Source organism: Babylonia areolata, chromosome 29 (genome assembly GCF_041734735.1).
Source record: "Babylonia areolata isolate BAREFJ2019XMU chromosome 29, ASM4173473v1, whole genome shotgun sequence".
In the NCBI taxonomy this organism is placed as follows: domain Eukaryota; kingdom Metazoa; phylum Mollusca; class Gastropoda; order Neogastropoda; family Buccinidae; genus Babylonia; species Babylonia areolata.
The window spans coordinates 26,768,011-26,783,034 of record NC_134904.1 but is presented as its reverse complement, the minus strand read 5'-3'; the positions used below and the strand labels follow the sequence as shown (position 1 = coordinate 26,783,034).

Genomic DNA, 15,024 nt, shown 5'->3' with positions numbered 1-15,024 from the left:
GAAGAGAAATATAACCTTCATTGCAAGGGGGAAAAAAAGGAATGGACATGCCGAGTCAGTCATGCCTGAAATGTGTACTGGAGTCTTATGTGGCACAAGGTAAGTAATTCAGTCATTCTGCTCTATGCCTTATGAATCACTATTTCAATCCACTTTTCAATGAAGTTTCCTTTCCAATACACTCACATAAGATACTGTAACAATGCATCTAAAAAGGAAATTTTCTATCTAAAATTACGTTTAAATAACATACTTACCGTGACCCAACTAGTGCAGACTCCGGCAGGGGTCTGACATTCCTGCCTGTGCAAACTACTATCCGCCTATGCGGAGAAAATGAAACTACAGCCGATAACCTCCCGGAAGTAGGTAACCTCCCCTTTGTCCCGCTGGCTAGCGCCCTCTTTTGACGGCAATATGCCATCACCAGCGCAGCGAGCAGGGAGAACAGGAAGCGGGGAGGACGGGAGGGTCTTAAATTTGGGTCACGGTAAGTATGTTATTTAAAGGAGGAGTTTGTATTATACTCCATGTTTGGTGTTTACATATACTTACCATGTCAAACTGATGCAAACTAGGCCTATGGTTTGCTCTGTTTGGCCAAATTTCGCGCGGCTAACAGTGAAAAGACGCCCCTCTTAGTCTGGCCCGCTCTTAGCCAATCAAACGCCTCTAACAGCTATAAGCGCTGAATCATTCCGTGGCCATGAACGAAAATGCCCCATGAGAACCACGGCGGAGACGCGGGGACAGACGGGCGGGCATTCGAGTTTGACATGGTAAGTATATGTAAACACCAAACATGGAGTATAATACAAACTCCTCCTTTGGTGTCATATACTGTACCATGTCAAACTGATGCAGAATTTAAAGCAAATGGAGGAGGGCAACGCCTACTGGTTCGTATGGGGAGCCCTTGAAACTGAGACGGCAGTGTTAGCCGCGACAAAGGAAATCCCCTTGGAACCGTCAGCCCTGGTCATACGGAAATCCCGGAGGTAGAAGTTGATGAAGGGATTCTCAGACCGCCAGAAGGCTGCCTCAAGACATGCTGCAGTGGTACCGAGTGCTGGAAAGCAGCCGAAGTAGCTATGGCCCGCACTTCGTGTGTTCTGGGATTAAGACAACTGATATCCTTGTGTGCATGAGAGTAGGCTCTACGAATGACTTGGGAAACCCAGCGGGAAATGGTTGCCTGCAGCGATATCTTTCTTGTAATTCTCATTGAGGGAGATGAGAAGGCGCCTCTGAGAAGAACGCCTATGGCGAGACCTATCCCAACAGTATTTGAGGCACCGAACGGGGCAGAGATGCCTATCTTCATCATCTTGGGCAAGAATATCAGACAAAGGTCTGACCCTCAGAGTGGGGGAAGGGACCTCGGGGTCTTGGTTCTTAGCCAGAAACTCTGGAAGGAAACGAAGAGTGATGGAACCATCTCTGTGGAATGCTAGATCTTGTGGCATACCACTAAGACCATGAATCTCACTTCTACGACGGCCCGTGGCCAGCAACAGAAGGAAAGTGGTCTTGAGAGTGAGCAGGTCAAAAGGAATAGTCCCCAATGGCTCAAAGGGCTGTTTTCGAATGAAATCCAGCACCAGGAACAAGTCCCAGAGGGGCACTCTTCTGGGATTCCTAGCTTCCTTCAGAGAGGCGCCCCTAGCCACCTCTCTGAGCAGGAAATCAGCTTCAAAAGCGGGACCACCTAGCTGTTTGATAGTGGTACAAATGGCAAGACCTGTACCCTCTCACAGAACTAGCAGACAGGTTGAGAACCGAGGAGCAGTGAGCCAGAAAGTTGGCCAGCTGCATGCTCGTAGGGTTAGTAGGGGGAATGTTCTGAGCTGTACACCAACTCAGCCATTTCTTCCAGCGAAAGTCATACAAGTTCTGTTCCCTCCCTCCTGGCTTTGGAGACTATGGAGAGGAGGTCGGAGGAGGCACCCCCCTTGGTCAGCGCGGCCGACACAGAGGCTGACCGAGGGGTAGAAGACTTCAATGGTGATGCTGACAGTTCCGCCCACACAGCAGCCACGCATGCAGGTGGAGCATTTGAGGATTGGAGTGAGGAATGCCCGAACGAGGCTGCCTCAGCAGATGAGGTTTTGGTTTCCAGTTCCAGTGGTGGAACATGTGTCAGGACTGAAGGACCGGAAACCAGGGCTGGGCTGGCCATTTCGGCGCAATGAGGATCAGCTGCGGGCGTTCTAACCTGGCCTTTCCGTATCACCTTGGACAGGATTGGAAATGGAGGAAACGCGTAGGCAATCAGACTGCTCCAGTCTAGAGAGAGAGCATCCACTGCCCATGCTTCTGGGTCGGCGACGGAGAGACGTAAGTGGGAAGTCTCTTGCTGACCTTGTCGCAAACAGGTCCACCATCGGCCCGGAACCACTGTTCCACACTCCTTGCAGGGTGTCCTTGTCCAGGGTCCACTCTGTGTGTATGACACTCTTGGACCTGCTGAGAGCATCTGCCAAAGATGTTGTCTTTTCCTGCTATGTGTCTCGCTGAAAGCGCAATGCCCTTGCTGTGGCACCAACGGAGGAGAGCCTCGGTCCGCCAGAGAGAGGTCTGCCGAAGTGCGCTCCCCCCCCTTTGTTCACGTAACATGCGACTGTTGTATTGTCCGTGAACAAGCGAATGGTCTTGCCGTTGGCTTCCGCCATCGAAAGTGCTGGAGAGCCCTGCGAACTGCCTCCAGTTCCAGACATTGATGTGGCATAGGGCACTCCTCGGGGACAAGTCCCTGCTGCATGGAGTGAGTCCATGTGGGCTCCCCAGCCCAGGGAGGAGGCGTCTGTGAATAGTGCCACCTGAAGAGTAGGTGGGGCTATGGGCACCCCCCTGTGTCAGAAGAGGGGTGGTTAACCCATTGTGTACCCGAAAAACCACTCCCCCAAAATTCGGGACCCCAGGGAGGCTCGGGACCCCCGTGCCTGAGTGCCTTAAAAGAGGGGTTTGAGACCTGCCAGGGGTTGAGGGTGCCTGGACCCCTTCCCCGGAGGGAAAAAAGGGCCCGCGTGTTGCTTGGGAGGAATGGCGAAAAGTGGTTGAGGGGCTCCCAGACGGTCCCCCGATCTGGGTCGGAGAGATTTATCATAGACGGGGAATCTCACCCCAAAGAAGTCGAAGGCTGGCTCGGGGAAGATGCATTTCCCCTGGTTCGTGATAAACCCCGTTGGGGACGGTTAAAAGTGGCTGTATGACTCAAAAAACCCGTGAGGTACACACAGGGGATGGACTCCGACGGACGAAGACCCCAATTCCCGCACCCCCTTTGGTAAAAGGGAAAAGGGGGAAAGGACAGAAAAAAGGGAGGACAGGCTGGAACACTCTGTCCCCCCAACACAAAAACCTGGAAACCGGACCCTGGGGGGTGGGTTATGGAAAAAAGATTTCGTCCCCGGTTGCTGGTCTCCCGATCTTCCCTGTGTCCCCCATTTGAATTTCTCTTGGGGGGGAAATTTTTGAGGGGGGACAAGCCCAGGATGGTCTCCCCCCTGGAGCCTTTGGAATCAAAAAAACCCCGGCGTAAAAAACCGGGGCCGGGTCCGGGTTGAGTATCCCCCTTGGGGGTAGGTGCGATATCTCTTTCTTAAGACGCTTCCTGCCATCGATGGGCACAAAAGGGGAGGAGTGGTTTTGAGGGGGGGGGTCCCCCCCCCAAAAAGGGAGATGTCCCCGATCTAGCACCGAAAATCCGGGTTTTGAGTCCCAGGCACGCCATGATGGGTCCCGGGACAAGTTTCCTCTTGGAGGGGCAAAACGACTGGGGGTGTAAATCGGGGCCCAGTTGGGGGGGGGGCGCCTTCGGGCCTTGGGGGGGGGGGCCCGGACGGGGGGGAGGGCCTGAGGTGGTTTGTCCTCTGCCGCTGATTTGAGCACCCCGCTTTATTAGGAGGCAAAGGTTGGAGGACCCTGGGGCGGGTCTCTTAAGGGCATAGAACCTGGGCCCTGGGGAGTGGGCTAAATATGAGGCCCCTCCGTTTGTCTCTCCCTGGGTGAAAAAATGCGGGAAATTGGCCGAAGAGGGAGTGGTGTGCGGGGGATGGAGCAGGGCGCCCTCTCCAAAACGGAAATGTTGAGAGGCGGGACAGCATCCCCCCCGGTAGCACGATTGAAGTGAAGGGGTGTGCGTTGAGGCCGTGGGGGACCAGCGCTATGGGACTGCCAAAAGTGTTTAACTCGGGTCTGAAAAGAGGCGGGGCCAGGGAAGGAGACCCGTGTCTGCTGAATGGATTTTTCCCCCAAAGTAGTTTGTGAGGAACGCGTCAAAAAAGGTTTAAAAGCCGTGGAAAAACTGAGGAGGGAGCGGCGGGCCGTTTTCCCCACTTGAAAAATGTTTAAAGGGGGAAAGAGAGTGAGGTGGGGAGGTGGTGCGGTGAGCCCAACTCCTGTCCTGCGCGGGGGTCTGCCCCCTGTAGGAGGGGGTCGTGTGTACCAGGCCCACACCCCTCCCTTGGGGGACTTTAAGGAACTTCCCTGGGGCAAAACCCCCGGGGGCGAGAGGGACTCCCTCCCTGGAGAAGAAGGGGAGGGAAAGCAGCACCCTGACGGTGCGGGTGGCTTTTTAACCACCCCTGACCCATTTCGGGCCTCTGGTCCCCTTGGGGTTTCTGGAGTTAGGTCCCCTGACCTAGGAGGGTTAAGGGTGAAAAAGTTCCCTGGGGGGGATTGATTCGCATGCGTGACCTTCGGGGGGGTCGTTCGAGTGCCCAAAGTCCGAGTTTGGTTTTTCAGGGGGTCCTAGGGAGGCGTGGGCCCCATCTGTCGCATGGGATGGGGGCAAAAGAGGTCATGCTTGTTCGCCCTCACCCAAAGACGGGGCTGTCCCTCTTGTTCACGCCCCCCCTGTGGGTGCCTTCCCAAGGGGATGAAACCCGGGGGTGCCCTGTGGGCGTGGTCAGCCCAGGGGGTGAGTGGGGGGATCCCGAGCGGGACCCGGTTCTCTGTTACGCCCTTTGGAACTGAAGAGGGTGGGGAGTGTGGGGACCGTAGGTCCAAATGTTGGGGATGGTGGGTGCCACACCTTTAAGGAGAACGTCCTGGAGCAGAGGGCCCCAGAGTGTGTGAGGGGACAAACCCCACTCTCTTTTGGACCGAGGGTGGGTAGGTGGGAAGGCAGGCTCCACGGGCGAGCGGGGCCCTCAGTCCCGTGGGTCCTGAAAGGGAAGCCGTAGTGAGGGGGGCACTGGTGCTAAAGAGGACGTTTTCGAGGTGTGTGAAAAATATGGTCGAGGAGTCGCCCTGCCGCGAGGGTCAACCCCTCTTGCCGGGGCTTGTGTGTCATCTGTGTCTGGGGGGGGTTTGGGTGGGGGAGCGGCCCAGGGGTTGTCCTGGTCCCCCCGGGAACCCAATGCACCATGGGTGCACCCAGTAGGGTAGAATGGGGGATACACCGTGGGCACGCCATCCCGGACCCAAGCCCCAAGGGTCACTGGCGCCTTGACCTCGCTGAAGGGAAAAAAACCGGGGCCAAGTCGAGGGAGGTCAGGTCCGATTGGGTGTCAGACAGGCCGAAAGGCCGGCGGTTGATCCCCGGGAACCGCCTGACAGGGGGCTCCCCCGCAGGGGGGACCGGCCGGATGTGGGAAGACTGCAGAGCGGTTGCCCCCGGGCCCCGAATCCCCCCCTGTGGGGGGGATGGGGTGGCTGGGCCCCGGGGGGGCAAAGTGGAGGTCCCCCCGGAAACCCAAAAGTTTTTCTCCCCAGAAGGAGGTGGGGGGGGGGGTCGACCAGAAGGGAGGAGGGGGACGCATGGGGCCCCCGAGGGCCGTTCGTGTGGGGACCCCGGGGAAGGCGGGGGGCGGTCCCTTTTGGGGGTCCGCAAGCCCCCGGGTTCCCCCACCAGAGAGGCGTCTACCCCCCCACCTGCCTCGCGGGGACACCCCGGGGGGCGACCTCGTATCCTTTCCCCGGCCCCTTTAGGGGCCTTTTTTTCGGGCGAGCGTCCCCGCGATCTGGTCTGCAGACGCATCGCCCGCGGTCCCCTACTCGGGAGAAACTCATGAGCTCTGGGCCTGGGAAAGTCTCTTGCCGAGTATTCTCTCCCAGCATCATGATTCCTGCCTTCGTAGGATGGGCATATGAGGCATGGTACCGCGCGTAAGCACCCAGCGAACAATTCGATCCCCAACAGAGAAAGGAAAGACAGGATCGATTCAGAGGTAGAAAAATACGAAGGAATCGAGGGGGCCGAGTTGAAACGAGTACACAGAATGTAAGAACAATATACATGCAAGCCGCATACAACAAAATAAGGCCAAATGAAAACGCTTAATAGCCAAAAAAAGCATTAGACGAGACAGAGCGAAAACCTGACAAGATGGCGTGGAGAGCCTTGGCCAAAGGAATGATTCAGCGCTTATAGCTGTTAGAGGCGTTTGATTGGCTAAGAGCGGGCCAGACTAAGAGGGGCGTCTTTTCACTGTTAGCCCGCGCGAAATTTGGCCAAACAGAGCAAACCATAGGCCTAGTTTGCATCAGTTTGACATGGTACAGTATATGACACCAAAACGTAATTTTAGATAGAAAATTTTCCTTTTAATTACACATACTTAACCGTGACCCAACTAGTGCAGAATAGCGCGACAAGGTGGAGGGCTCGCCTGTTCTACTGTCTGTGTGCTGTGATGGCCTGTTGTGCAACTAGCATAGAAGCGATGCCTCTTAAGCCATCATCCCGTAGGCGTGCGACGTCTCTCTGGTAGAAGTCGATGAGCCATCATCCCTAAAGCGACAGATGTCCCTCAAGTAGAATTCGACGAAAGTAGAGTGTACTGTGCCACCTAAGGATATGGTGCGGGCAAAGAAGACAGAAGTCCACAGCCATATTGTGGGGGAGGTCTGTGGACCACACCTGTGCTGATAAACGTAGGGCAAAGAAAATCGGGTCGGTGGGTTGAATCCACACTTTACTGAGAGCCCTTCGAATCAAAGGAAGGGAAGGAAACACGTACCCTCATAGGGTTGTCTCATTTGAGCGCGGTTGAGCGTCACTGCAAGGAGGTGCACATGTGGTTTGATCTGATGATTCCACATCGGATGTGGGCCGATAGTGGAAGTGATTTTTGGTTTTGAGGGAAACTGTGGCACGAGACAGAGGTAGGTTGCCATGTTGGGCTTGCCTTAGGCATGACAGCCAGATCTGTAGAGCTCCTCCATGCGAGCTGACAGGCAATGGGCGCTCCCCCCACCACTTTTTTTGTCATTGCCAAAAAATGACAGCACTGGTATGTTGCCTATACACAGAATGGCAGACATTTGGCAACAAAGGACTTGATGTCCCTGGTGCCTCTGGGACAGGGTTGTGTAATTGCCCAGGTAGGTATCACCACGAAGGGGCTTTCGGAAGGCTTGGTGGCTTCTCTACCTGAGTGTGGCATGTTGGAACCACCTGCAGATAGTTGTCGGTGGTCAATGGCTGGGTTGGATCAGGCTGTGGAAGTGCATTTCATGCGCCCACAGGTCACTCAGTCTCATTCTGTGGTGGAATACCAAATGGAAGAGGGTTTCCATGGGGAAAATTTTTGCTGAAGGTTCTGTAGTGAGAAAGGGGACCAGATCCATGACAGGCCTCTGGCTGTGTGTGGTGCGCACTGAGTCTGGGATGGAGCTGGGTGGGGGCAGGGAGGTAAGTGGCTCGAGATGTACTGGCTATTTACATCAAAGCACTGATCTGACATACGTTTCCAATATGGCCAACTGCAAAGTGAGAGCTGTATTATCAGTGGTTTCTTAATTACAAAGGGAAATCATTTGCAGCTTAGCCTTTCATGAATGACTGTGTCTCTCAGACTGGAAGTCAAATTGCACTGGGACTTAGTGCTGTAGCCTTGGGCCTAACTAGCCATTGGGATCCGTCCTAAGGCCCTCTTGATCGAGGGACCGGGGATGCAACTTAGGTAAAACACTCTCTACTGGAAATTGTATAATTGAATTCCAGCCCGAATAGTTGGGACAGCTGCTGTTCCGATGGTGACTGTTGTACACGACTGATTATCATATATTGTTCCTAGGAGGACACCAATCAGCATGGGCAAATCAGGAAACAGCTGCTGTGTGCTTGAGGGATGAAGGTGTCCACCATGCAGGTTATGTTGCAATGTAAGGGAGCCGGAAAGAGTTGACGGGGTCTTGTGGTGCAACCATGTGTCTGAAAGGCATGGTGCTTGCTTCCGAAGTGACAACAAAGTCATCCTCTGACAGGCTCTTGACTGAAGGCTGGGGCTCCATGATGGGATAGCCTGCCTAGGCTAGAAACCCCTGGAAGTGTCTCACTGGAAAGACAGTGCTTGAGAAGGAGTGGCCATCTGTAACCACAGCAGTGGTTGTGTAGGCAAATGAGTTGGGTTGCCTTGTCCCTCCTTGCGCCAAGTGGGGGCATTCTTAGCCCTGTGGGTGGGAAGGGGGTGTGTGGGTCCCTAAGGACCAGCCACTACTAAAATGTGAAGGAGCATACATTCAGGCGTGAATGAGGCAGTTTTGTCTGTGAGTGCAGTCGTCCTCCGAAAGCAAGGTAGGGATGAATTTATGAAAATGAATACATACATGTGCAAAGGGAATATAAACTTCCATCAACCCAAGTACTGATGTCAGAAATATGCCAATGACAAGGGATCAAAACACAAGAAAAAAGCGGCTGTATAAGCATACGTGTAGCGTGCACAGATATAGCCAAGTAAATGGGTGAGAGTGCATAATCAGTAATGGAAAGGAATCTGTGTATGCACCTAAGTATGAGATGTACATACACATATGAATAAAGTGCAAGTACGTAGGCGCAGAGAGTTCAGGGCATAGTGGACAGAAGGCCGCAAATGCAAGTGTGCCTATACTGCTATGTAGGGAATCTCAATGAATAGATGTCAATGAATAGAGATAGAAATATAATTGTACATGTTAATAAGGAAGTTGTCTGAAGCTATCCCACAAGCGCACACGCATGCGTATTCTGAGGGATAAGTATACATCTACAAGTGAATAAATGTAGCAAGATATCTCATAGATATATATGTATATGTGTGTGTATATATACATATATACATACACACACACATATACATACACACACACATATATACATATATATATATATACATATATATGGGCATGGTTTTTTTGTTTTTTGGGTTTTTTTTTTGTTGTTTTTGGGTGTGTTTTTTTTGGTATGTATATATATATATATATATATATATATACATACACACATACATATATATACATATATATAGCTATATATATATATATATATATGTATATTTCGTGATTGTTGATTGTGATAAAAATCAAAAGGACAGAAGGGGAAATATTGTGATTTATTTCCTGTTATTGTGTATCACAAGAAGAGAATGGTAATAGGACTGGTTGCCTGCAGAGGGCTGTGTGCGTGTGTGGTGGATGAAGAACCCCAAAGTTCAGTCGCCAATAGCCTGAGAAACAGCAAGAAAGGTGTAGTTGCTGTGCAAAGATGTGTAAAGTCCATGAATGGGCATGAGGACCCAATGAGAATTGGAAGAAACATCGTTGGTGGACAGCACGGGGGGCAGGAGTGACATGCTGTGTCGGTTACAAATGTGGAGTTGTCTCCCTTGGCGCCAATATTCGGCGAAAAGGATGGTGTCTTTAGAGCACATATCCCCCGGTGTGACATTTCCTTGCTGTAGAGGGAGGAGCGTCAAGCTGCGTGCGAGAGTCCGTGGTTCTATGCCACCTTAACCAATAATAATAATGTCCCTTAGTGCCGTGGGCATCCCGACCTGAATCGGTCGCCATCGGACGCGAGACGGTGGGGACATGTGGTGTGATGGCGCCGTAACCAGACAAGATTGGCCCGAGCACTGCCGAGTGGCAGAATCAAGTTAACAAGAGGCACTCCGACATGGAATTGCCGATATTAGTCTTGGTAACAGTGGAGATATGCAGTGGGGCAGAAAAAACTGGCACTGCCGAAGTTCAATGGGCTGTGCACGCATCTGCTCTGTGCGCAAGGGGTGGAGTAGGCGCTAGGTGTGTGGCACCAGTGCATAATTGCCGCAGCAAGTTCCCAATGGGTTGCTGGTTGTTTGGTTGAGCAGCTTGCTGAGACGCCATTAGTGGATGGGAAACAGCAGCAACCGGCGGTGTGGCAAATGGGGTCATCACCGCAAAGCTTGAAGGGACCGAGCACGCACCTGCACTATTGGCGAGGAGCCGTGCCGGTAAAGGGAAGTAACTGCGGCAGTCACCGGCAAGGGTGCCGAAGCAGGAGTTGTCTCCCTTGGATCGGAAAATCGGACAAGGGGAGGGTGCACACGCATGGGCAAGCGTGTCCCCTAGTGGTCCACCTTCCTCCCTACCCCTGGGGAGGGCATCCCTAAGCGCCTCGGTCGCCATAGGATCCGAGACGGAAGAGGCATGCCGCGTGGGGGGCGCGTGAGCCAATGTCACGGCCGCCGCCACGGACGCATCGGCACATAGGGCCCAGTCTAGCGTGTGGATCCAAAGCCAGTGTATGGTGTTGTTTTCCAAAGGGGTTATGGCACATTCCCAGTATGTGTAATTAAAGGGGTTATGGCACATTCCATTGTTGACATGGGAAAAGTGATAGAGGAGATTGACTCGGGTGTCCTACCGACTGGCAGGGCCGAGAAACGCGGATCGCGTCGACTTCGTTCGCGAATTGAAAATGAAAGCATCAATGGCACCACTGACCTGAGTATGGGGTAACATACCCCTAGAAGTCGCCGGAGAGGGTGCAGGAGGTGGTGAAGGTCTGGAGTCGACCTGAGGAAGCGAAGGAAGTGGGGGAGGCATCGGGTTGGCGTTGTTGAGAGGGCCAGAAATAGAGGGCCCAGAGTGTCCACGAATCGATTTCGATCGCGCCTTAATTTTAGCCCGATATCCCAATCGAACCATATAATTATGTGACCTGGTTCGAGACACAATTTGACAAAAAACAAGAACGCCAGAGAATCGACAGACAGACAGAAAATACAAAAAAACCCAGCCGTATGGAGAGCACAGGACAGGAGTCATAATGGCTGTCGGAAAAAGAGGGCGCTAGCCAGCGGGACAGAGGGGAGGTTAGCTACTTCCGGGAGGTTATCGGCTGCATTTTTTAAAAACTCAAAATAAACACTCCAAGCCAAATGCAGACCCATACCCGGTCACTGCTGCCACTGGACGCTGACCGTTTCTTGATGCGGGCAGGACTGCCAGACTTGCCACAGCCCCCTTCCCGCGGTGCCACACCTGACATGCGTGACAGCGACGGCACAGGGATTGGTGCTGAAGACCCTCCAGACCGCTGAGACAGGGGTGGGGAGGGCGAGGGGGACACTGGGCTGGACAGGTGAGAACCGGAGGAAGGGGAAGGAAGTCGCTGAAGCTCATCCTTGCGGAAGGTCACTTTGCCTTCATTGGCGTGCATTCTCACAGGCTGTAGAGACGAGGTGAGACTTTCGCTGTGGACAGATGGAAAACCCATTAAACCTCTATCAGAAACTGCAGTAAATTAAGGAGAGAAAAAAAAAAGGGGGGGGGGGGGGGTGAATATGTTTTGCTAACTCAACCAAATACAAGATGAAAAACAATCTCTTGCACAATATGTTATTGTAATTTTTCAAAGGCAAGAGAAAGGATGGAATCAAGTGTAAACAAAAAGGAGGAGTTTGTATTATACTCCATGTTTGGTGTTTACATATACTTACCATGTCAAACTGATGCAAACTAGGCCTATGGTTTGCTCTGTTTGGCCAAATTTCGCGCGGCTAACAGTGAAAAGACGCCCCTCTTAGTCTGGCCCGCTCTTAGCCAATCAAACGCCTCTAACAGCTATAAGCGCTGAATCATTCCTTTGGCAAAAATAAAAAATTCCTCTGAGAACAGAAGAGTTGGCAGGTCTGTTAATGTGTTCTAACTTTCAAGACAAGGAAAAAATGGGGAAAGAATGTATGTGACCTCTACCTTAAAAAAAGAAAAGAAAAAAAAAGAATAATCTAAGAAGAAGAAGAAAAAAAGACAGCCCTTGAAATACAAAAACTGAACTAATATAATAATAACAATTATAATAATAATAATGAATATTTGGACACCAATCTCCGGAGAGCCCACAGTGTTTACAAATACAATTACACATACATACATTGATGCAGATACATTTCATAACATCCATTTGCCTACATGGATCACAAAATAAAAAGGTCACACACACACACACACACACACACACACACACACCAGGCATTCATACTGATACAGCCTAATTCATCTCTCAACCCACTAACAATCACAGACAGACACACAGGACAGAGAAACTTATCATAACAACTGTGGAAAAGGTGAGTTATGAGGGCTGATTTGAACAAGTACAAAGACTAAGCATGTCAGACAGAATAAGGGCGTTTGTTCCAGATGGCAGGTCCAATGAAAGAGAAAGGACGTTCGCCATAAAGATTCTTTAGCCATTTGGTACGCAGAGACTTAGACAGAATATAGACCTGGAGGAGTTCCTGAAGATAAGGAGCAGTAGAGCCAGAGATAACGTCATAACAAATAGTAGCAATCTTGTACTGAATTCTGAAAGAAACAGGCAGCCAGTGCAGTTCTGCCAGGTGGGAAGAGATGAAGTCACATTTGCATGCCTTGAAGACAAGTGGGCAGCAAAAGTCATCACTTTTTGAATTTTATTAACGCAATGGGAAAACAAATCAAACTGCATGCAGGAAAAAAAAAAAAAAATGGGTGGTGCTGGAGTGTAGCGACGCACTCTCCCTGGGGAGAACAGCCTGAATTTCATACAGAGAAATCTGTTGTGATAAAAAGAAATACAAATACAAAAACAATACAAATATTCTGGGGCAGACCTGCTAACAGAGAATTGCAGTAATCTAACCATAAGAGAACATGTGGATTCAATTTCTCTTGAAATCTGGGTGGTCAGGCATATCAACAGTCTTAAAAATACACAAGCCTAATCAACTACTTATCACTTTGATCCACAAACCCACCACTCCCACCTACTGAAAGAGATTTTTTTTAAAAACCTGCAAGGAATAAGTACTGTTACTATCTATAAAACAGGGGCACATAATTCAAATCACTGCTGTGGTTTGAATGACATGTTTGTCTTATAAACGAGTATCAGTACAAATTCCTTGTTTCATATTCACTCACTTTCCCTACTAAAGACAGCTACAAACTCCCCCCTCCCATACCCCTCCCCTCCCCCATTACCCCCCCTCCCCCCCAAAAAAAAGCCCACCACACACACACACACAAAACAGACTCACTCAAATGCATCATATTCCTCTTCAGCCAAGGCCAGAGGAGCTCTGTCTGCCTTGCCTCTCCGCTCTCCTGTGAACAGAAACATTTCCACACAGATTTGACATTTATGCATTTACTGTTTTCCTTTCAACTTCATTTCTTTCAGTGCTGGACTGCAAATTCGACCAGAGTAGTGCTACTTCAAGAAGAGAAAGAAGGGGGCAGAGGAGATACAAAAGGGCAAGGCAAGAAAGATTCTGAGAAAGAGATTCACAAGCACGTGAGAAACATTTAACAGCATTCATTAACTGAAGACAAAGAGACAAAGTCATAAGAACGAGTGAATCAGACCACATTTTACAAAACACTAATCAACTGAAGATAAAGAAATTAAGTCATAACAAAGAGAGAGTCAGAGACTTTTGTGTCACTCACCTGAGCTGTTGTATTCTGGCAAGCTCTCAGGAACCAACACAAAGTCCTGCAAGACATGCACACAAAATAAGAGCATTGTACCTCTGGTTGTATTTACTGCTCAGTTTTTTTTCCAACTGTCCTTGTGCACACAAAGCAAGAGCATTGACTTTGTGTTTCAGTTTGTATTGACTGTCCACTGTCATTTCAACTGTCCTTGTGCACACACAGCAAGAGCATTGATTTTGTGTTTCAGTTTGTATTGACTGTCCACTGTCATTTCAACTGTCCTTGTGCACACAAAGCAAGAGCATTGACTTTGTGTTTCAGTTTGTATTGACTGTCCACTGTCATTTCAACTGTCCTTGTGCACACAAAGCAAGAGCATTGACTTTGTGTTTTAGGTTGTACTGACTGCTCACTATTATGTCAACTGTCCTCTTGCACACAAAACAAGAGCATTGTGTCTCAGGTTGTATTTACCGCTCACTGTATTTCACCTGTATGGTTTACCTGCTGGTCAACATGCATACTGTACATATGCTGTATGAATGCTGACATTTGACATTACTGTTTATTATCCAGCCCACCACAAGGGGTATTATCAGGACCACCTAACTGAACATGAAAAAAACATCAGCCACATTAAACATAAAACCCTGTGACATCTGAAAAACAATTAAAAAAAAAATGTATAAGAGTCTCAGTTTATGAGATATCATAACCATCAAGCTCCTTGAGGTATTTAAGACTATGTGCAAAAACAGCAAGAACAACAGCCTAACCCTGATGGATGAAAGAGGTTCAGAATGGACATATTCCATGTCTCTCTATACCATCAAACGTTTCTAATCATCAAGCAAAACTTTTCTTTTTTCCTTTCTATTCATATAAAATAAAGATCATAACCTGGCCATTAATAATCCTCTTTGAGAGAGTGTGTGAGTAAGTTATGGAAATAAAAGAGAGAGAAAAACAGAGAGAGAGAGAGAGATGAATGCAATGCTTGTTTTTGTGTCTCATAAAAACTTTCTCATCTCAAATCCCTGGTGAAAACTTTCCCCCATCTCAAATCCCTGCTTCACTGTATCATATGCCCTGAGACACACTCGCACAAAACATGAAGCCAGCCCCTCCCCATTCTTCCCCATCCCACAAGCACTGAGTTTCCCCGTGCATGACGACACAGGAGGCAGTGTGTGCGCTGCAGAGCATCAGAAGGGACTCACGTCCGGGGTGTGTGGACGGGTGTCTGGTTTCTCCACTTTAGTGAACCCCGAGTCTTCCTCATTGGAACCCGTCAGCGTGTTTACCATGTCCCCCACTTCACCCACCTACACACACCCACATACCCAA

At 50.1% G+C, this 15,024-nt stretch overlaps 1 protein-coding gene across 1 annotated transcript in view; it reads right to left on the bottom strand.

The window, feature by feature from the left end:
- Positions 1-15,024, bottom strand: part of LOC143274628 (serine/threonine-protein kinase unc-51-like) — a 102,842-nt gene that overhangs the window by 41,987 nt on the left and 45,831 nt on the right. The window contains exons 15-18 of the mRNA XM_076578498.1: positions 14,898-15,002; positions 13,690-13,735; positions 13,278-13,344; positions 11,150-11,450 (exon numbers count right to left, since the gene is read on the bottom strand). Coding sequence (XP_076434613.1) covers positions 11,150-11,450; positions 13,278-13,344; positions 13,690-13,735; positions 14,898-15,002 — 519 coding nt within the window. The remainder of the gene's footprint in view (positions 1-11,149; positions 11,451-13,277; positions 13,345-13,689; positions 13,736-14,897; positions 15,003-15,024) is intronic.